Raw genomic sequence first — 24,085 nt, forward strand, 5'->3', positions numbered from 1 at the left:
CTAGGGGCACAGCGCGCCAAGCGGGACGTTTTGGAAACTTAAAATCCCATACAAAACGACAATTAACGCAAAAGCGGACGTCACGTCACGCTATCGAATAAAATTTACACTAGGAGTACAGGTTTTATAAACTGAGTCAAGTTCTAAAGATGAGGACTAGAAACACTCAAGACTATACAAAACAGTAAAATGGACTTGCCGGTATTATCTTCCTTCTCGCAAGATACGAGTAAGTGGCGAAGCGTGTCTACTTGAATGGAAACTTGAATCTAGCCTGTTATCTTTATCGAGGAAAGACTAGACATTTTGAAAGATGGTTCAGGATTGAATTCTCGATAAAGATTTCTTTTTGCTTTCGTATCACAACCAAAACATCTATAAATTTCCAAAGATCGCTATATTCTGTTAAAAAACTGTCAACATAGTGCAAAACTTGCAAACAAAATGGCTTAAATCCTTAATCGCTAGTAATAAGGCCTATTTTTGCTTACAATAAGGGTCCATAATAAACCTAAGTAGGTCACGTAAATACCACTGGGTCGGCGTATCCTTCTACCGCTACAAGCCAAAACACACCCTACGTCATAATAAATAAAGCTGATATTAAAACAACGCATCCGCTTCTCTATATCAAATCTACTTCTCACAATCTAAATTCAAACTTCATTCCAAGCGTCGATAGCTTAAAATCAAACACTGAGGCTTCTTTTGTTTTCCCGTTTATTGTTATTGGATTTTTAACTTTGATGCGAAGCTTTACGGTTGATTTTATAATGTAAGGCTGTTATCAGAGAGGCTTTAATATCGCCATTGAAATGGCGATTTCGGGGTACGGTTTATGTTTTGGTTGTTAATATAATAGACTGTTCTCAAACATGCAATGAAATCTTTGTTTGACATAATTATTAAGTCATTAATTCTGAAACCATTAACTTTTCAGGATTTTCCTCGGGTTATCCTATAGATAGGTTAGGTTAGGTTAGGTTCGTTTTATTTATAGCAATCCTGAAAAGTTACGCATTTTTGAGAAAAACCAAATTATGACTAACGAAAACAATACATTATGACTTAAAAACTATATGGGAAACAAATGAAACAATAGAGACCCATATGGCTAACAAGGCAGTGGCCATATATGCATATATGCACCATGTAGCACCATTGGTAACGGGCAGTGGGCATATAAAAACAACCGGGTGTTTTTATTGATGATAATAAAAAAAATAAGAAATTACTTTTCTTTTAATGCTATTATCTACCCGAATCAGTAACCAAATGTAAAAAAATGTGTCAGGCGTTGTTAGTTAAATAAAATTAAAAAATAACCTTTACAGTACATATGGTGCTACTTTCTCGCACTAGTGCGTAAAGTGCACTTTTCGTGCATATGTCGAAAGTTTAAAGGGCCATATGTACTGTAAAACGTTGTTCAATACACGTGCGAAAAGGTAATTCGCAACTCGTGTCAATTTAAAACACTCCCTGCGGTCGTGTTTTAATTTATCGCCACTCGTTTCGAATTTCCTCTTTTCCGCACTTGTATCGAAAATAACTATTCCGATGGAGCATATCAAGTCGCGAAATTCTAATTATATGGGAACTCATATAATTCGTAGTTAATATCTAACGTAGTAGTACGTTAGCGTAGTGTGTCGTAAAACATGTGTCGTTGTTTAAAGTAATTTCGCGAAATTATACAATGCTCACAAATATTCATGTAGCGAGCAAAACAATATGCATATAGATGGGACATGAATACAGATGACGGTGTATGTCCATGGCTGTACAGGCCAAGGAATAAACTTATTTAGGTTACCCTTAAAATTTAGTAGGGTAAACTCGCATTATTTGGTGACACGCCTAATTCGGTGATACAAGTTTTGAAGCATAACACCGAGGAAAGCTAGTGAATTAGGGCCTTTTAAATGGGACCTCACGGCTTCACGACTTCGGCGGCTTTGCCGTGAGGCCCATATAAAAGGCCTTAATTCACTAGCTTTCCTCGGTGTCATGCTTCAAAACTTGTATCACCGAATTAGGCGTGTCACCAAGTAATGCAAGTTTACCCTAAGGAAAATCAGGCAACAATTTTAGTATACATGGGCTAAATTATTTTAAGCTGTGGGTTATTCTACTTTTTTAGGGTTCCGTGCCTCAAAAGGAAAAAAAAGGGAACTTATAGGATCACTCGTGCGTAAAATAGCTGTATATACATGGCTGCCAAATCTTTTGTTAGCCTCAAAAACGTGGTGCCTGTATCGTAAGCATATTCGCTCATTGGACAGCTTCCATCTGAGATGCCTGCAAAATTATGGGCGTCCATTGGTCCGACCGTGTTAGGAATACGGAGATCCTTAGGCGTGCCGATGTCGCTGGAATGGAGACGTACCTAATGAGACGACAGCTACGATGGTGCGGTCACGTCTCCCGCATGTTCCAGGACCGAGTCGCGAAATGCATCTTCTACTGCGATCTGCAAGATGGAAAGCGCAAGCAAGGCGGCCAGTTCTTGCGGTTCAAAGATGTAAAACGCAGTCGCTGTGGCCGATCTCGGCTAGATGATGAAAAAAAAATATACAAGTGATAAGATAAGATAAGATAAGATAAGATAAAATAAGATAAGATAAGATAAGATAAGATAAGATAAGATAAGATAAGATAATATTTATTGAATAACTGTGTACAGATATGTTGGCAATAATACATTTAGGAAGCAACAGTTGATTGAGGGACACAAAGCGTTTCGTTGTCGTAGCGATAGCGATTGTCACCTTGGTTAGGCCGGCATGTGAATTTCATTCGATAGCGTGAAGTGACGTACGCGTTTGAGTTAGGACTCATTATGTATGAGATTTTGAGTTTCCAAAACGTCCCGCTTGGCGCGCTGTTTAAAATCCCATACAAAAATAGACATAACGCAAACGCGAACGCTCGTCACCCTATCGAATTAAATTTACACAAGGGGTTCTGAATCCAACTTCACAAACTAGTAATAGTTCTCGCAGAACATCGTAAAAGCTTTAGCATTATTCTATTTCTGCGTAAAGCAGTTCATTTAAAAGTAATAGAAATAAATGTGAGTTCGGATCGGGGCTCCGCCACCAATCTTCATTAGGAGAGGTGGCTGCGGCTCACACCGATGCGAATCTGTAGGTTTCTTTATACCACGTCGGTGGCAAACAAGCATACGGCCCGCCTGATGGTAAGCCATTACCGTAGCCTATGGAAGCCTGCAACTCCAGTGTTACATGCGCATTGCCGACCCTTTAAAAACCTGTAGGTACACTCCTTTGTTTTAAGAACCTCACACTGTAGTTCCTCGAGAAAACCTCGGCATTCCCAGCCAGAGCGTCCTTGGGAGGAAATTCCTCTTAAACCGCACAGTACGCGACCATTTAGGTGATAGGGAGTGAGGATGAACACCCTGCCGATGGCGAGCGGTGCGGTGATAGAAAGCGGCCGTTGGCATCATGTCAAACAATTCTTCAGAGCACAGCCCATTGTGCAAGCGGTAGAACACACACAAGGAGGCAAAGTCTCTCCTTTGATTTAAAGGTTCAATACCGCTTTTGAGTTCGGGATCATCGACGATTCGTACAGCGCCCCTTTGGACTGAGTCGAAGGGTCCAAGCTGGCATCCAGGTGCCCAAAGGTGACAGCAGTACTCCGGTATGCACATTCTGGTAAAAATGAGTCATTATATATTTCATGCTGAATTACGTAGAAATGTAAACCCATGGTATACTCATAAATCTCTTTAGCTTAAGGCTGTGGATTATAGCTGCGTGTTTTTTTAGCCGTTAATTTTACATAATAAACGTGGAGAAATGGCAAATTCTTTTGTTTATACACCCATTATATGAACAGCGCACATTGGCGCAGCCTGTAGGTTTCCTTATACATGTATGTGTATAATATATAATTATTTGACAGTCGAAGTAGAGGCGATTTTATGAACTACACTAACTTCGTCTGCATAGAATGATGATGAAGATGATGATACTGATGATGATATTGATGATGATTATTAAAACTATCCTATATCCTCGAGCCTAAAACTGTCTCCATAGGTGCTAAATTGCATCTAAATCAGTTCAGTGGTTTAAGCGTGAAGAGATAACAGACAGACAGACATATGGATAGACAGATAGATCGACAGAGTTACTTTCACATTCATAATTGTATTAGTAGAGATTGTAACCCATTTAATAAACCGTTCGGTGTGAGAGTGTGCGAAAGGGCTATTCTTGCCCTTTAAATTTATCTCTTCCCCGCGGTCGGGGTACAAATACTACAAATTACTGCCTCTCGCAATTATCACACGAGCGTTGCCGCTATTCCAACCGCTTTTCACATCTCTGGCAAACCAAGGTAAGTTTGCACCTCTAATATCGATTGTTGCTTTGTAGGTAAATAAAAAAAGATTCGATAATCAACCAGTTCCTTTTCAGTGAAGGATCACATTTTGAGGAAATCGGACTAATCCTAATAACAATAAACAATAACTAACTAATAGCAAAAAACCAGCCAAGTGCGAGTCGGACTCGCGCACCGAGGGTTCCGTACATTTTAGTATTTGTTGTTATAGCGGCGGTGTTGTTTAAATACATCATCTGTGAAAATTTCAACTGTCTAGCTATCACGGTTCATGAGATACAGCCTGGTGGCAGATAGACAGACGGACAGAAGGACAGACGGACAGCGGAGTCTTAGTAATAGGGTCCCGTTTTTACCCTTTGGGTACGGAACCCTAAAAATTGGCGAAAGCTGTGCTGAGCGAGGTTAGGCAAATGAACTGATTCTATTGTTTTTTAACAAACACATCCCTCGTTACGCATCCTCGCACATCTGGTGGAAACGTAGCCTAGTTTTTCTTCAATCTCGGACTGTCAGGTCCCTATTGTAAAAATAAAAAGCCAATTCTTCCAAAAGCGGATCTCGGGCTAAAAGATGCATCCGGAAAAGAAGCTCCATCAACTTCTTTCCCAGAAGATCCGCTTTTGAAAGCGGCTATCAAATTTTTACAAAAGCGACCCTAGCTTAGCGAAGCGAGTCCTAGATTGAAGAAAAACTATGCTGCGTTTCCATATACTTTACAGTGATTTCTTTTAAATTAGAAATAAGAGTCCACTTTTAGTCCACTTAGTTCGAAAAACCCGCCCGGCAAGAAGATGTTGATACAATGAGGGCTATCGTTTTTTTGCTCACCAGTTGGCGCCTCTGTTGATGGTGGTCCAAAAGACTATAGAACAGCTGTCAGTCATTGAAGTGACAAGTGATATTTGACATTTCGAACTATGGAAAAGACCACCATCTACACTAGCGCCCCTAGCGGCGAATTCATACGCGTTAGCCCTCATTCCTCGCCACTCTGCCTGTGACCGCGAACGTAACGTCACATTCGAAACGTCAGGCCATAAATAAACGTAAGTTTGTACGCGATTAAGTCCCGTATTAGTTTTAAATAAGGGTCCACTTATGCTGGTTTCTAGGAGCCGATAAGTAATGTATATATGTCTAACAGTATAATAGACACATTGAGGAGGAGAAGGCTAGATTACTTTCTGAAAGATTGCTTTTGAATTTATGATGAAAATGAGAGATGTTGCGGGCAACATAACAGTTTAATACAGTTATAAAGTATGAAGTGTATAAAGCGCTTTTTAATAGGTTTTTGTGGCTTGTTCTTTATGCAAGAGATCTTTATTATCGGCTCACTGAAGTTTTTTACTCATACTGTGCCTCAGATATAACAAGTTTTTGTGTACCTATTTTTTATTCTATTATTTCTGCATTTTTAGAGAAACATATATTTATTTAGAAATATATATACCTACATTTATTTATGGCATATTTATACAGACATAAATTTCGCACCCGAATGTTAAGGATACTGTAGCCTAATTTCTGGATGTGTCAAAACTTTCTGATGTGTTAAAATGGGGGTCTTGACGTAGTTTTTGTGAGTATCAAAATTTGATTTGTTAGCTTATACGTCTAATACGCGGTTCGTTGAATAGAGTATTCACTTAGAAAATGTGAACCTGAAAAATACTTAGTTCATTGAGTCATTATCACAGTGAACTCACAATGGTCTTAAGCGCCATATACCCTATTGGTGCTTAAGTCTTTTATGTCACTTTCCGCATTTTGCAAATTTCAACTTTCAATTATCAGCAAAATAAATTAATCATATAATCTGGTCAAAAAAAATCACGAGAATCGATTGAGAATTGCGACCAGGGGCTCATTTCTCGAACGGTATAAGACTAATATTATTAGTTCACGAACTGTCAAGTCGTATGTGTTACCATGGCAACACAGTGATAATATTAGACTGATACCATTCGAGAAATGGGCCCCTGTAAAGGAGAACATCCGGACATAACGAAAGCATCCGGCAAGCTCGGTTCTCCATACAAACGTCATTTTAAAACCACTAGCTAGATTGCTCTGAAACGTTGTACTTACAATAGGATAACGTATATCTAGGTCTGTAATTCGTTTATGTAGCTTCAGATACAATATTATTAAAAAGTTACAGCGACATACATACAAAACTTGTTTTAGCTCTATTTCGTTTGTTTTATATAAACTAATTACAGATATAGATATACCTCATGTCATTGTATGTGTATTACAATCCAACACGTAGTTTTAAAATGAGAACGAAACTCCGTTTATATGGGAAGGAGGACTTAAGGTAAAACAGAGACCTTCGCTTAACGCTTCTGTTAATAAAGGACTCGACTCGGGATTTAGAAGACGGGTTTATCGCAGTCGCATAAAAATGAGTCGAATTGCTACTAACACTGCGCCCAAGGATAAATCCTTGTAAGCTAGTAGGGTCGGCAATGCGCGTGTAATTTCACTAGAGTTGTGGGTAAGCCCATAAGATGCGGTGGTTGTTTAACATCAGGCAGGCCGCATGCTTATTTTCCATGATTGTGGTATAAAATCCTTTGCAGACTCGTGGCTTATAACGTAAGCACTCTTAAGGCGGTTCCCTGAGCCAGAAGGCGAAAAATCTCCTGATATGATCATTTTCTTCTAAGAGACGATATTCGTAGACGTGGAAAAATATATGTAGTTCTTGACTATATTATCTTTAACAACATAGCTTCCGATACACGAATTATGACACTTCGCTCGATACAATTAATTCCCAAAGTAACCTCTAACTCGGACTTTTAATCCTACTTTACTCGGTTATTTATTATGTGATACTATAAACAAAAAAAAGAAGAAAAAACAATCTTAACATAAATAGTAATTTCATAGCTTTAGAATTTCGATATTGTAAGGTAACGTTTTTAAAATAAATAAAAACCGACAAAATTCGATCAAAATTGACACTTGGTGCGTATGTTCTTTCCCGTTCTTTCTTGCGAAATGTGACAAAGACAGTGGCAAACCGATGGAACGGCCTTAAGCTCGCTTTGAAGCATTCAACGCTGGGGATATTAAGAAATCCACAATACCTACTCGTATTTTCAGAGGTCTGGCATTTTTATAACATGAGCAAAACGTTTTTAGTATAACACTTTATACTCTAGCGTTTTGTACACATAATTAATGTTATTATAACGAATCTAACGGGATTAAATTTCATTATTTCATCTTGTTGTGGGTCTTTCCCTATTACGATTTCCGGTTCGCGGTCGCTACTCAAGAACCTTTCTGCCCCATCAGCCATCGGTTCTGCGAGCAATGTGGCCCGCCCACTGCCAATTCTCACTGGCAATTCTCGAGCTATATCGACAACTTTGGTTCTGCGGATTTCCTCATTTCTGATTCGATTCGATTTGCTATGATGGATGAACCGATTTCTTTTTTACGAGATTTTAATTAACTTGCAATGTACCTATGTAAGTAAGTATGTATGTAATATCAAAGAGGATATAATAGGATAGAGCGGTACTGACATAGTAAATTTTGTAATCACAGTAAATTCACTGCTATCTATCGACACACTTTAAAACTAAACATGAAGATTTATAAAAATACGATAAATGTATTTAAATATGGATTAATGTTTTTTTTTATTTGCATTAATTATTTTATATGACTTTGACCCATGTTCTTTCACTGATATGCGTTAAAATTGTTAAATAACAAACGAAACCGTCAACGCCATCTATACGAGAGTAGGCCAAAGGTAGTGGCACCAACTCATCGAGAATCAAATCTTCTTGATTTTCGAGGCACGTTTTTTCTTTAGACTATCCATCTATTACGGAGTTATATCTATCTTTGGTAATATGTAACTATGTTTGTACGGGTCAAATCTTGCAAGTTAAATTTGAATCAAGAATCAAATGTTTTATTAGTGATAAACTTAAAACTAAAATGAAGTCGGTTAATGAGAAACACACTACACCAAACCCAAACTAAATTTGACCCACTTTCCGGTTTCCGATGAAGCTGAAAATTTGCATACATATGTAAGTCGGGTGACAATGCAATATTATGGTATCATCGAGCTGATCTGATGATGAAGACAGGTGGTCATAGGAACTCTGTGATAAAACAACGAAACCTAATCGTGTTTGGGGTTTTTAGAATTGTCTCGATGAGTATTAGTTGCTTGTGGAAAGAAAAGTACACGATAGAGTCCCAGTTGGTCCTTTGGTCAAATAATAAGGAGTTATAATATAAGTTTCTGAGGGCAAGGAAACTTCAAATATTATAAAATTTAGGTATTTTTATAGCATACAGTTGATATGCGAAAGTAATAGTTCTAAAAGTTCTGTACCTATCTCGAACTACATAAAACATTAATACTTACGAAGCATATAAAGCAAACAGCATAAAACATATTTACCTGTTTCTGATCCCTGTTTATTTGTGTACTAAGCGGCGCACACAATGGAATAAATATTTGATCCGCTCAGACCTCGGGTGTTCCATTCGCGAACCTGGGTGAGTCGAATCAAATGGTAAAGCGAACCAGCAACACGCCAACGGAGCCACGCCGTTCTGTAGCCAAAATAGTGTTTAGTTTTTAACTTTATGAAATTTATATGTATGTTAGTCTATAAAGTATATGTAATATGGGCCTTGCTGCCGCAATAAAATTTGAGTGCTCGTCTGTTGTTTGCATATTTTTTATTATAGTTTTTTTTTTGAGTAATTCGACATTTAGATAATGGATACATCTCTAGCACTGACTGGATGAGCTCCTGGCTACGACTCGTAAAACCGATAGCTGGATTTTACGAGAAGCACGTGGACTACCGGCCGTTGACTCCAAAATGGTGGTTAAACACGCTTTGAGATTAATTCTCCATTCACTGCACACTACCACATTAGATTATTGTATAATAAAGCTATCGATATTACACTTTAAACAATATTAATGAGCAAAAAACAAAGGAATTAATCACGAGGCTACTATCAAGATGGCGTTCGAACCGGAAGTCTCAAGAAGGCTTGTGGTGTGGGTACTCAGACAGTGATAATATGTATAATACTTATACAAATATATACTTAAATACATAGAAAACATCCATGACTCAGGAACAAATATCTGTGCTCATCACACAAATAAATGCCCTTACCGGGATTCGAACCCAGGACTATCGGCTTCACAGGCAGGGTTACTACCCACTAGGCCAGACCGGTCGTCCAATCTGTCGTTACGACATAGTGGGAACGGCCTTAGGGCATTTAATTGTGTATTTATCACAAATATTTGTTCATGAGTTATGGATCCGGTCCGGTGTCCGGCCTGGGGGCCTAGCCAAGATGCCAATTTGTTTTCAGAAAACGAAACGAAACGCTAAAATAAACGTAAATAATTTATATGCGTTTATTTAGCGTTTCGTTTCGTTTTCTGCACACGCTTGCTATCTTGGCTAGGCTGTAGGCCCCCTGTGGTAAAACGCAGAACACTGAATACCTACTTAATGTAGTGCATATAATTGTTTTCCATCGGATTATCTCGCAAACGTTCGTATTTGTCATGCTACTTCAGTCAACCTCAGTACTTTTTGTACCGAGACTGGCTGAAGTAGTGACACGTCCGTACGTTACCGTGACAATCATCACAATTCTGTACTTATTCTCCTTTCGCCGTTAAACTCGACTCACGCAAACTTTCCAGAATATTCGACCATCTATACGTTTCACAAATGATTCCCAACTGAATAAGTAGATATTATATGAGCGATTCCTTGGAAATGGAGTTTATTATTAAAGGAAACAATACAATAAGGAAACGCCAGGTCCTAATTTAAGAAATATTTTCGTAGACTTGTTTGTATACGACTGTTTGTTTCTTAAATAAATTAATTATTTAAAGGTAGGTACAAGTTTTGCTGCTTGTGTACTTGAAACAATAAGAGGATGTTTAAGACGAAAATAGGTAATTTATCTTAACAGGAAAATTGTAAGGTAGATTTATAAGAGCTGGTGCGTGATTTTATAATAATATAACCCAACCCAAATGGGGAAGGACCTCCACCTTACTAAAAACCGCAGCCAAATAACACTAGACCCTATTACTCATAGTGTTGTGTTGCTGCTAGTGAGTTAGGTTGCCAGAGCTCAACGAGGGTGCGGGGTGTTAGGGTCGGCAACGCGCATGTAACACCTCTGGAGTTGCTATGTATCTAATAAATGCCCGTGTACTTAAACAAAAAAGTGAAAAAATCAACATGGTTTTTGAAAAATCAATTTTTCTTTGCTAGGGAGTCTAAAAACGAAATCAGTATCAAAAGTATTGCAGCGCAGCATTATTGCCGCAAATTCGTGTGTGTGATTTTCTAGACGGCGTGAGGGGGGAATTTTAATGAACTTTGTCTGGGTGATAAAAAAATAAATAAAATAAAGTATTTTTTATTTTATTTCGGACGATTCAATCCATAGTTTGTTAGTTACAAGTTATAAACTTACAAATACACTTAAATTAATGAGACCACTGTTCAGCCTGGCAACATCGGATCAAACTGCGGTCTAATAATATATGTACACGGCACAGTTTTAAAGACCCTGCAGCCCTGCACTATATAAACTGTAAGCTCCCTTGATCCCTGAAGTTTGCATAATCGCGCAGTGCCTCCGGGCGGTTTGCTTGGTAACTTGGTAACCTTGTGAGTTGTGTTTAATTTGTCAACTCGCAGAGGGAATTGTGTAATGTGGCAAATGTCCACTTTCCGTGTTTAGCAGTAACGATATGGTTTACTGCGACATAAACGCATATTGCTTGTGTCAGCGCAACCTAACCTGTATATACCTATAATAGGCAGGCATTTAGAGAATATACTTTCTTATAAGTACTATCACACTTAAGGTGTTTCACTGTACTACTATTACTTGCTCGAGACAATATAACAAGATCAATCTTATTATTTTATTAAATATTTTTATTTGTGTTTTTTTTTTGTTGTTGTGGCGGGGTGGCCTAGGGGTTCATGGCGTTAGCCGCGATAGCTAAAGACGCCGGTTCGAATCCACTGGAGGGCTTCGTCACTTTTTCTTTAATATATGACATCTATTACAGTTTTTAATTTATGTATAGTAGTGTGACTACTTAAAAAAACACAAATAAAAATATTTAATAAAATAATTTGATTTGTTCCCAAACTTGTTCATAGATGGCAGCACCAGTCTCTCTCGCTACAACGTAAATCCGTAAGGAGTTCGTTTAGGAGGTGCAAGCGCGCACTGCTTGCCCTTAGAGCTGGTCAATGACGCCTAGTCTTACTAAGATGGCATATAGTCGAGAAATTCGGACGGGCACCGCCGTGGCGGGGTGGCCTAGGGGTTCATGGGGTTAGCCGCGATAGCTAACGACGCCGGTTCGAATCCGGCCTTCACCACTGGAGGGCTTCGTCACTTTTTCTTTAATATATGACATCTATTACAGTTTTTAGGATCAATTTTGTTATCTGAATTGGATTAAAGTGGTTACTGAGGTAATTCCGAAAATCATTTTCGAATCTACTGCTAAAATGAAATAGGTATAGAACTAGTGGCTTTGTGAGCTGTAGACATCGCGGTAAGGTTATTAGGAACTGTAATAATTTTTTAAGCATGAATATTTAATTTTGTTATTTTTAGTGACGTATATTTTGTTATTGACTAGTAATAATTATATAGTATTTACAACTGTCTAATCATTTAAAATGAAATAAGTCATTGTTAGTGGTGTAGGTAACACGGTATACGAAATTCAATCTTTAGATTTCCTAAGAATATGGCCGTGTCCAACCAGGGCCATGTGAAACAACTATTATGTAACACCTGTGTACTTACCATGGATGCACTAAATAATATGAATTATGAAATGAAAAATGAAAAATACTTAGTTCGTTATGATCACAGTGAACTTACAATAGTCGTAAGCGCCAGTCCTATATGCCAATTTCCGCTTTTTAAAAAAATTCCAAAAACTGGATCGACAAAAGAAACACATATATTTAATCATCTGATCACAAAGAATCACGAGAATCGGTTGAGAATTGTGACCTGTAGAGGAGAACATCCGGGCATAATAGACGAAAGCATTTTGCCCGAGTTAAACGGAGACCTTCGCTAACGGCTTCGGTCAATAAAAATAGAAAAAGCACGAGCTTGCAACTTGAGAGCTTCTGAACTACAAGTTTAATAAGTATTGAGTTGGAATCCCATGCCTTTTCTCCGAAACGATTCGTAATCACCTTGGGTTCAACGAGATTGCCCACGTAGGATACTTCTATAGGTATCTAACGATTGATTCACTCCGCGCCGCATCGCTTCGCTTCGCGTTCGCGTTGTTCGCCTACGTAGTAAGCTGCGTTATACTAAGTTCTTACTCCTTTGCATAATCGCACAAAACCGCCTAGCGTTCCCTGTTAACCTCGTGAGTTGTGTTTAACTTGTTAAACCACAAACAGGAAATTGGGGCACAAATTAATCGAGATTTCTCAGGAATCAACAAAGGGAATGCATGTAATTAATAAGTTTCCGCTTTCCGACTCCGTCGAGCAGAAAAATTGTTTAGGTACACACCTCGGCCAGCAAATAAGAAAGCCTATTAGGATCAGGTGTAATTGGCAGCCGAAGCAAACCCGAAACTTTTTACTTTCCTTATTGGTGTGTGCCGTTTTCTAAAAGAAAATCGTTTTCAATGTCGCTAAAAAACACGCCTTCTAAATAAAATTGCCTGGAAGAGACCGCTCTATAGCTATAAATACCTGTTGTCGATCTCTATAACTTTCTTAAATTGTAGTTCCTCTCTCATTCTTCTCTGTCTCTTTTTCTCATAAATTTCTCGATTAACATTTCAATTCAATTCAATTCAAATAATTTATTTCGGTAACATAATGTCGTGCTTTTTCTATTTTTATTGACCGAAGCGTTAGCGAAGGTCTCCGTTTAACTCGGGCAAAATGCTTTCATCTATTATGCCCGGATGTTCTCCTCTACAGGTCGCAATTCTCAACCGATTCTCGTGAAAAGTTGTGAGTTAAATATATTTCTTTTGTCGATCCAGTTTTTAGAATTTTTTCAAAATGCGGAAATTGGCGTATAGGACTTACGCATCAATACGGTCTATGGCGCTTACGACTATTGTGAGTTCACTGTGATCATAACTCAACGAACTAAGTATTTTTCACTTTTAATTCATAATTCATATATTTATTGCATATGCGATTAACGACAGTGCGCAATGTTTATGATGTTTTAATGTTTTATTCCTGACTATTGCTTTTCTCTAAGTAGATATTTTTCTTCAGTTAGATTTTAAGGACAATCGCTATTGAAATCTAAATGAAATGAAATGAAATGAAATGAAATTAAATGCGTTTATTTGCTTAACATTATGTACAGATAAGATGGTAGAGTCAAAAGTATTATGTCCAGATAATGTCAATACCTTATAATAGTATTCTATTTTCAAATGAAACTTTCCGAGAGCTTCTGAGCACACAACATTGAATCGAATTACTTTCATCCTCTTAGACGCTTCCTATTGTATTCCGTAGACTCAAGTAGATTTTAAAATAGTTATACTTTATAAAATAGATGGTATTTCAAACGCTTTATATACACCTTACGGTACGCTAAAACCATTTATTGCACCTAGAAACTGGTCGCTTCGTATAGAAATTTATATACACACGGATACGCATTTGTTGCTGTTCATTATGCCTAAGTGTTATTTACTGTGTTACCTATTTGTTATATTTTTCTTAAATGTAAGGAAATATTAACATTACCTATTCATAAACGTTTGTTGAATTATATACTTAACAAGCTATTGACACAAGCATTTGTCTCCATCGGTTATTTTGATATTTCTATTTGTTAGAAAGTGACGACAATATTTGACAGAGGTTTGTAGAGGTTGCTAAGTTTTATGAATAAGTGGGTTATACTAGATTTTGAAGCATCAGGTCTCGGGCGCCGTAAATCGGGGCTATAATGATATTTTGTGCTTGAAAGTGTCGTGTTACGTCATATTTATCTATTTGTATCATATACATAGTATATACAAGTAGTTAGACGCGCCACCGAGCGACCGGGGGTAAGAGAAAGAATATTCATATAAAATTTGGGCAGCATAGGACTTTTTCTCTTTCACTCAATTTCGGTATTTCGCCATCGCCTCCTACCTATGATGCCACCGGGTCGGTGATAAGGACAAAGCATGACACTATTTTCTCTTACCTCTTATAGAAATCGCAATAAGACTATCTTTCTCTATCAAAGTGTCAGGCCCTTGATTATTATTTTATTTTATTTATTTAATAAAATACAGAGTATTCTTACAATAATCATAGCCCCGCAAAACTCAATGAAGAGTTTGACTGTGGGGTTCAGTCTCTAGTTACATATGTATTTAACTTAATTTTATAGTAGTGCAATTATTTATAATGTACTTGTCGCGAGTGACTGAAAATTCGTGAATTAGAGCGTTTTCAGGCCGCGGCCACGCACACTACAGCTAAGATTATACCTACACTATACGCACGCAAACAAATATTATCGGTCCGACAGCTGACGGCTCCGACATGACTGAAGTTATCGGAAGCGCCTTTCCGATATCGGATGTCGGAAGACGCCTATGAGAAAACAGCTGCAGGAGAGTGCCATATGGCATTAAGTCCGCCTTTTTTGCGTTATCTTTCGTTTTTTAGGAGGGAGGAGGCCTATACCCTATAAAAAGGGGTTCTCATACATCCTTTTATTGTTAATTTTATTAAATGTGTATTTTTTTCTTCTCTGTAATCGTGTTTGAGAAACTAAAAGGCTTTTTTATTTATTTTATATAATTATTTATTAAATGAATAAATAAATACATACAAAAACACGTATTTCTTACATCTTACTACCTCCCGACATCCCATATCGGATCGGACAATGTAAAAACGCTCTAAAAATCACTTAACTTATTGGGTATTAGTTTAAGTCTTCAAAAAGGAGCTCTTCAATATTTTTAACGCCTACAACTTAATTTAATTACCTAAAAAAGTGTCTAAACACGTGACAGGTCGTAATTAATAAGAAAATATGTATCTTTAGGTATTTAAATAAGAGTAAACAAACAATTTGTTCATTTTCGGGTAGTTATAACATTTATTGGTTAACCAACTAAATACAATACCCCCAGGATCCGTCACTGAACGACCTGACTTTAACCTACATTATTTGATCATGTACATTTGGACCCGGGTATGTCCTTAAACTACGTCCAAAAGAGAGGTATGGGCACTGTGAATGACATCTCGCTTTGTGTGGTAGGGCACCGGACAGCGGATGTCATTCCAGATCTAGAGCAGAGCCCAGCTGGGGAGGTACCTCCACCTTACAGAAAACCGCAGCCAAATAACACTAGACCCTACTAATAGTGTTGTGTTCCTGCCGGTGAGTAAGGTTGCCAGAGCTCGAGGGAGAGGAGTGTTAGGGTCGGCAACGCGCATGTAACTCCTCTGGAGTTGCAGGCGTACATAGGCTACGGAGACTGCTTAACATCAGGCGGGCCGTATGCTTGTTTGCCATCGGCGTAGTATAAAAAAAATGTAATGTTATCAACTACCCTCAACTGGCTTAAGGAGCCATTTGAGGTAAATTTTGTTTATTTTTATTTAAATACCTAAAGATACAGAGTAAGCTACCTACCTGTTTTTACGACATCGTTTCACAGCAATTTCCAGCCTAAAAGTGAACGTTACCTTGATACATTATTAATTTAACATACCGCATCATAATCAGCTTAATTCATCACAGTCACGTGTGGGGTCGATACAATTCCCTACCACATTGAACGTGTGGTTCCAGAATTACAAATATAACAAGAACCAGTATACTAAGTATGTCAAATCGGGTCACTGACGTTTATAAAGCCGATGATTGCTCGACATGTTATCTTATCTTATCTTATCTTATAGTTTCGGGGGCCCTTTCGGATACACTTCGACCCATAGGGATCTTTTGTGCAGTTACCCCCTAGAAAAGACCCGTCCGCTACTCAAGAGCCTTCCCCACCATCTCCATATGCCGGATGATGGACCTTATGGGTAGCTTTTTGAATTCCTTTGGTACCAGGTAGCCTGTTCCAAAGTCCTTCATTCTTTGTCTGGCGAGGGCGTGACATTCACACATAAGGTGTTCTATTGTCTCTTCCTCTTCGCCACACATACGACAATCGGTGTTGTCAGCGTGCCCCATCTTGGCCAGGATTCCCTTGACCCCGTAATGGCCAGTAAACACCCCCGTTATTATTTGGAGTTGCCGTTTGCTAAGTTTCCAAAGCTTTTTGCTCCAACCAGAGTCTACCCCTCGACATGTTACGAGTATACTGATAAATTTAATGTAAAACGTTTCATAAATATGGAGGAAGGCTGCGTGAAAAGAAAATCCTTTACGGGCGCGGTGTCGTGTCAGAGGGAATAAGCAGATTTAAGTAGGTATTACTTACGCCGTGTGTAAACCGCTTAAACCACATCTCTAAATGGGGTTGGCAACTGTCAAAAGTTTGCATAGATGGCGCCATCATAGCTTTCCTCTGTCTCTAGTTTTGTTTTATGAGGTTTGGCTTAGGGCGTCCAAAATTCCTAAAAAAAGACGATAATTTGACACAATTCTAGGGATTGACAGGGCAAGCTATGCTGGCGCCATCTGTAATATCGTTTGACTAATGTCCTATATTTTACATTTTAAAACAATTAGAACTGATTAATATCGCATTTAAAATACTACTTAAACTTTAAATACTATTTGATACTATATACCAAAAGCCCTAAATCACAATTTTTAACTTATTTCTACACATCTTACATCTTTTATACTTTACGTTTGTCGTTTGTAGTCGTTTTTACTATTTCTCAGGTACTTTTTGTATGAAAATTTGAACCCTCAGTGGTTTTATGGAGTGGAATGGTCGTGGAATGTATGGGATACATTCCGCGACTCTTCTCTGTCCGAACAGACTACGAGCCGGGATTTGAACCCGCGACCTTCGGATTGAAAGTCGCACGCTCTTACCGCTAGGCCACCAGCGCTTCGCTAGAAGTAACATACTAGTAGCTGTGTAAGCTGCAAGCCTCTCAAACTCTCATGAATCCGCCATTTTGAAAAAAATCCGTAAACTGAATTGACACAAGAAATCTATAACGGTACTTTACGAACCTGCCCACCTTTACGAGAAAAATGCAACCTGTAGACGAGAACATCCGGACATAATAAACGTTTTTTTTTCGTTTTCGCACTGTTAATTAGAAATCGTAGAAACTCCTAAGTACTCCGGCCAATGCCTTTTGAAGAGAACTGAATGTATTTATAACCTCAAAGATGGCTGCGTCTGCCTCCGAGGGGACCGTTGCTATGCGACGAACTTGGAACTGGCACGGTTAAAATAATACCAGTATTGCGAGTTTAGAAAAAACGTCCGATATATATTTTATCATTTAATGATAGTACCTTTTGCACGGTTATCACACTGTTGCGAGTTAGCACGTCGCTCCGGTGTGAGTGTGATAGCGCTATAAGCGATGTCTCGCTTGCACAACGGAGCGGCGTGCGAATCCGCATCTAATATGAATACCGCCTTTGCAACTTAGGGAGAAACCGTGTCGTATCACGCTGGCACGCTAAGTTTTCATACCAAGTGCTACGTCAAGTAGGGTAAACTCGCATTATTTGGTGACACGCCTAATTCGGTGATACAAGTTTGAAGCATGACACCGAGGAAAGCTAGTGTATTAGGGCCTTTTAAATGGGCCTCACGGCAAAGCCGCCGAAGCCGTGAAGCCGTGAGGTCCCAATTTAAAGGCTCTAATTCACTAGCTTTCCTGGGTGTCATGCTTCAAAACTTGTATCACCGAGTTAGGCATGTCACCAAATAATGCGAGTTTACCTATGGAGGTTATATGGATATGTATGCATACTTAGATTCTTACTGCCAAGTATGTGCAAAGTTATTTGAGCCAAGTAAAGGAGCATGTAGCGGCAGTGTCGTGCCAGGACACAAAAATGCTGGCTTCGGATCGACCAAGGTGGATACAACTTCATCAAGCTGTAACGACAAGAGCCCGGCTCTTAAATTGAAGAAGTTTGACAGACAGAAGTCGAGTGTACAACCAACTTTATGGTACATCTGGTGCTCCATTACAACACCTTGTGCTATAATAAGCACATTACGTAACTACGTCGAAAATTTAAAGGGTCATATGTAAAACGTAAAACGGTAAAACTAAAAAAAAACACCGTAAAACGTTGTACGATACACGTGCAAATACGCACTTGTATCGTTAATATCTATTAGAAAGTACGATCACTGTTTATTAAGGTACCGCGTTTGTGCCAAGTCAAACAACTGCGTATATAATTGTACAATAACTTTGGAACACAATTTATCGAGAAATTCGAGAATCAGAAGGTGAAAGTCGGGACAATATTATATTTAAGACTTTCCACCTTGAGGTGGGGTTGGGGAACTTTGACTTTTGGTTACCAATTTAAGACAAAATATAAGTAATTAAAACAAATTTTTAAATTAAAGGAAAAATTAAAAATTTACACCTCCGGCATGACTCGAACCTGCGACCATTGGAACACCAGTCCAATCGCTTCTGCCAACTGAGCCACGGAGGCCTACCAGAGGTGTGCGAATTTTTCCATCCCTTCCCTCAACGCCTTAAGGGTGGTGTATAGCAACATCTATTCTACCTGTAAGAATTGATCTTAACAGTTTGGAATCCATGTCCGACATATATAGTTATGTTATAATAATACTTATATTGTTCATTTTACCTTGATAATATTATAAAATTCCACAAATACAAAAATATAGGTCATCTAATAGTAGTTTGTTTTAGCCCTCGACTGAGAATGTTCCAGAACCGTTCTAAATAATTGAGTAGCTACATTATCCTTATATATTACTCTAAAGATAGTCATTACGGGTTACAAATGTTAGGCTATAAAAGTAAGAAATTCTACTATTTAGAACAGTTTCCGCATCCGAATTTGTCATGAATTGTCTTTCAGGCGTCTTCTACAAAAATACAAAAATTTTTATTGCCAGACTGATTTTAATAACATGAAAGTAACATGAACATAATGTGAAAGATGATATGAAACTAACGCAAGTGAATGATGAGATGACGGGTGACAGAGAGGTATGGAAGAATAAGATATGCTGCGCCGACCCCAAGTGAATGGGGCAAGGGCAAGCGAATGATGACTGATTTTAATAACATGTTATGAATTAGATCAGATCCTAAACTGATCCAGATCAAATTCATAATCAGAATAAGCCTGCTTATCAGTAAGAAATCTCTGCAACAAGTCGAATAATATAAAAACCTGCGGTTAGGCTTTGCAAGCAATTTTAACACTTGGACAGTCGCACCCTTAGTACCTAATATATTGTTTTTTAGTGGCAGACTCCATTAAGCGGTTTTTCCGTAGAAAAATATAACTTTGACGAAATAAGGACCACTATGGTGGTCCTTGTTTTTAATGGCAGACTCCATTAACCTGTTTTTCCGCAGAAAAATATAACTTCGACGAAATAAGGACCACCATAATCCTCGTGCATCCCGGGTAAAGATATTAACAATCCAAAATATTCGTTTTTACAAGCTTTTTATTAACTTGCAATGTATGTAACTGTTAGTACGGGCCAAATCTTGCAACTTAAATTTGACCCACTTCCTGATTTCCGATGAAGATGAAAATTTGCATACATATGTAAGTCGGGTGACAATGCAATATTATGGTACCATCGAGCTGATCTGATGATGGAGACAGGAGGTGGCCATAGGAACTCTGTGATAACACAACGAAACCTAATTGTGTTTGGGGTTTTTATAATTGTCTCGATGAGTAAGTATTAGATGCCTGTGGAAAGAAAAATACAGTCAGCGGTAAAAGCTTGTACTGAAAATAATAATTATTATTGCCAAAAACTTATTTGTCGTTATTACATCGTTGCTTAGGAAAAACAATGCCACACCATAACAAAATTAGAATTGCATGGTCAACCGATTTTGTTTGACTGAAATGTAACTTCACCTAATTTAAACAAATAAATACTAACTAGTCACATACATTCTAGGTACTATAAAAGCTGAAAACTTCAGATAAATAATTTTTAACTACATTTACTAACGGGTCTGCGAAAGCAATCAAACTAAGTTGAATTTAAATTAGTTTATATCTTGAAACTAACCTCTCTAGAGAGTCGTATTGATTTGACGCCTACCCACAATGTTTGTACGGGCAACTATGTATATACAGAGTGATTCAGGAGACGTGATCATAATCAACCCTGCGCAGTCTGTGTTAGTGAGATTAACGTACTTTTTGTATAGTGTTGAAAATAAAAAGTTTTACTTTATTGATTGCATGATTGCCGTAAAAAACTGATACTCCTATCTTTATCTATCACAAGTGCTAAACTGAATGCTATTAGAGTTGTTGCTTTTGAAAAATCGTATCTAACTCAAATCATTCGCTCTTCCATTCACTTGGGGTAGGCGCAGTCTTTTTCTTCCATAACTCTCTGTGGTCCGTCATATTATCTCACCATTCATTTGCGTTAATTTCATATCATCGCTCACGTGATAAGTAAAAAATAAAATATGTAGCCTAAACAATTCCCCGTTTGCATAAAAGTCCTTCGTTCTGTTCCACCCGATACCGTCGGAGTTGACTAACTAATAAAAACAGGGGAATAGACTTTCTTACCGCCGCAAAACCTTCGGATTATATTAAGATGTAATGAAACTTTGCACATACAATGACATGAGGTATATCTAGATCTGTAATTAGTTTATATAGCTATAGTATATAAAACAAACGAAATAGAGCAAAAACAAGTTTTGTATGAAAAACTTAAATTCGCTGTATTTTTTTTGTTATAGTATCTGAATCTACATAAACTAATTACAGACCTAGTTATCCCAGGGGTCACCAAATGTCGGACCGCGGTCCGCATCCGGAAAGCCAACCTATTTTATTTATTTCCTTATTTAATTAAACTCAAGGAAAAACGGACCGCGCTAGTCATTTTATTTTAAGAACCGGACCCCTGAAGAAACTAATTGGTGACCCCTGCCTTATCCTATTGTAAGTACAGTCGGACTCGCACTTGGCCCGTTTTTAGGAATGATAGTTATGGTGACTAATTGACTTTTCTAATTGTTACAGGACATCGACTTCGAAGGGTTCCGCTGGTTTCTGGACAACTTCTTGGAGTGCTCGGCTCCAGATGAACTCTCCAGGTAATTAAACAAGTGGCTCTGTGAGCTTTAGACCTTCAGATATAATTTTTTTTTTAATTAAATTAAATACTTTGAATCATTATCACCACAGCGAACTCGCAATAATCTTAAAGTGCCATATATAATGGCGCTTAAGTCCGTTAGTCCGTAAGGAGTTAATTTCCCCCATTTTCACAATTTTCCAAAAAACGAAGGGACTGAAAATTTCTATCTAACTACCAAACCTGCTTACAAAATTTCACAAGAATCAGTAGAAAATGCGACCTGTAGAGGAGAATATACGGACATACGAAAACATTTTTGCCCAAGCTGAAACGGAGACCTTCGCTAACGCTCGGTCTATCAAATCTAAATGTTTATTGCAGTCTAGGTATCCATAGATAATAAGAAAAATAAAACTATATATCAATCTTAGAATTCAAATACAGAAAAAGTAGAAAAATTTGTAGCTTGTAAATCTTGTAATACAAGTGGAAGTCCCTTTCTAACAAAAGCTGTCAAAAAAGGACTTCCACTTTCAGTTCAATAGGGCCGATGTCAGCTGACTACGTATATGCCTTAACCTAGCCCTTGACGGCCCCCGACCCCAGGGCAGACCAAAAAAGCGATGGTTCGATGTCGTGAAAGCCGATATGAGCGTAAACGGTTTCAAAGTGGAGAAATGCGCCCGGGTATGTCCTTAAACTACGCCCAAAAGAGAGGTATGGGCACTGTGAATGACATCTCGCTTTGTGTGGTAGGGCACAGGACAGCGGATGTCATTCTAGATCTAGAGCAGAGCCCAACTGGGGAGGTACCTCCACCTTACAGAAAACCGCAGCCAAATATCACTAGACCCTACTAATAGTGTTGTGTTCCTGCCGGTGAGTAAGGTTGCCAGAGCTCGAGGGAGAGGAGTGTTAGGGTCGGCAACGCGCATGTAACTCCTTTGGAGTTGCAGGCGTACATAGGCTACGGAGACTGCTTAACATCAGGCGGGCCGTATGCTTGTTTGCCACCGACGTATTATTAAAAAAAATGCAAGTAGGAAAGCGGACCCTGGTAAAGGCCGGGATAACGCTAGGTAGAAGAAAAATAGGGCCGATTTCTGTGTTGTACAATCAATAACCCTTAAAATACCCTGTAAAACCTGTAGTAAATAAACGCATTGTTACAGACATTTATTTCTGTCATTCGTCCGGCGCGACCGTCGGCCGGCGCTACGAGAAATGGCCGCCGCCAGCTCAGCCGCCGCGTGCGCCGCTGTCACTGCACATGCACATGGGGATCATCAGGTGAGTGAGCGAGACAGAGTTATACATCTGTCTCTGTCTCCGGAAAATGGCCGCCGCTAGTTCAGCCGCCGCGTGCGCACCTGTCACTGAACATGGTGACCATCAGACCTGCTATTATAGCATGAGTTGCGTCCATACTCGCGCGAGAACACAATAAGCCCAGTTCACATTTGTCTAATGTGTCGTGTTGTGTTGTCGTGTCGATGCACACTGCGTCAGACAAATGTGCACGCAATCATATTAAAAGTATGAAACCGATATGTGTCACAGCACAACACAACACGACACGGCAGACAAATGTGAACCGGGCTTATTGTGTTCTCGCGCGAGTATGGACGCAACTCACGCTGGCCGGTCAGGTAAGATAAGATAAGATAATAAGATAATATTTATTCATTTAAAACTTATGCTAATTGGTTTTATACAGTGGTAAATATACAATTTATACTTAAATACTAGTACATTTATAGATTCAACTCAAAATAGGTACAGGTCAAGGTTAAAACTTTAATACCGAGCGAATTTGTATTTTCTGTCGCTCATGGAAATTTGATAACAATGATAACAACAACAAGGTGAGCGATAAACGCAATATTTCTACGTCAAAATTGCAATTTTCTAGTTTTCCGTACTTCAGAACTATTGCAGCTGGATCGTGACATCGTTTAGTAAGGGGCGTTTCGCGCGTAGAGTATGAATTACGATTGTCAGACTTTGTCATTTATGCCTTTTGTATTGCTTTAATGCAATACGTCTCGTATTTTACATGTGATCCACACTTGCACCATCCCACTAACCTGGGGTTAACCGGTTTAACCTGGAGTTACCATGGTTACCAGTACAATTTGACACTGGGTTAACGGGTTAACCCCGGGTTAGATGGATGGTGCAAGTGACCCTAAGCAGATTTTCTCCCATTTTTGTTACGCTTTTTTTACATACAATCTTCAGGTGACAATTTCGAATGATTCACGGTTAGTTTCACTAGACTTTATATTGACCGGGATATAAACAACACAACTTTGACATCCACCCTATCTTCAGTTTACCGGTGAACATGATGCATGTAACTGCGTCGACATATCGGGAGCTCAA

General features: G+C 38.5%; 1 protein-coding gene and 1 non-coding gene across 4 annotated transcripts in view; one reads left to right on the forward strand and one right to left on the reverse strand.

Annotated features, from left to right (window-relative positions):
* LOC134752804 (diacylglycerol kinase 1) overlaps positions 1–24,085 on the forward strand; it is a 171,514-nt gene that overhangs the window by 120,209 nt on the left and 27,220 nt on the right. The window contains exons 4-5 of one of the 3 annotated variants that reach the window (XM_063688538.1): positions 21,643–21,716; positions 22,873–22,990. The exons of the other annotated variants lie outside the window; for them this stretch is intronic. Of the exons in view, the coding sequence (XP_063544608.1) occupies positions 21,643–21,716; positions 22,873–22,990 (192 nt within the window). The remainder of the gene's footprint in view (positions 1–21,642; positions 21,717–22,872; positions 22,991–24,085) is intronic. 3 annotated transcript variants of the gene reach the window in all.
* On the reverse strand, positions 19,006–19,080 carry Trnat-ggu (transfer RNA threonine (anticodon GGU)). Its single transcript has one exon. It is a non-coding gene; the product is annotated as a tRNA-Thr (tRNA).

Source organism: Cydia strobilella, chromosome 25, assembly GCF_947568885.1.
Source record: "Cydia strobilella chromosome 25, ilCydStro3.1, whole genome shotgun sequence".
Lineage (NCBI taxonomy): Eukaryota > Metazoa > Arthropoda > Insecta > Lepidoptera > Tortricidae > Cydia > Cydia strobilella.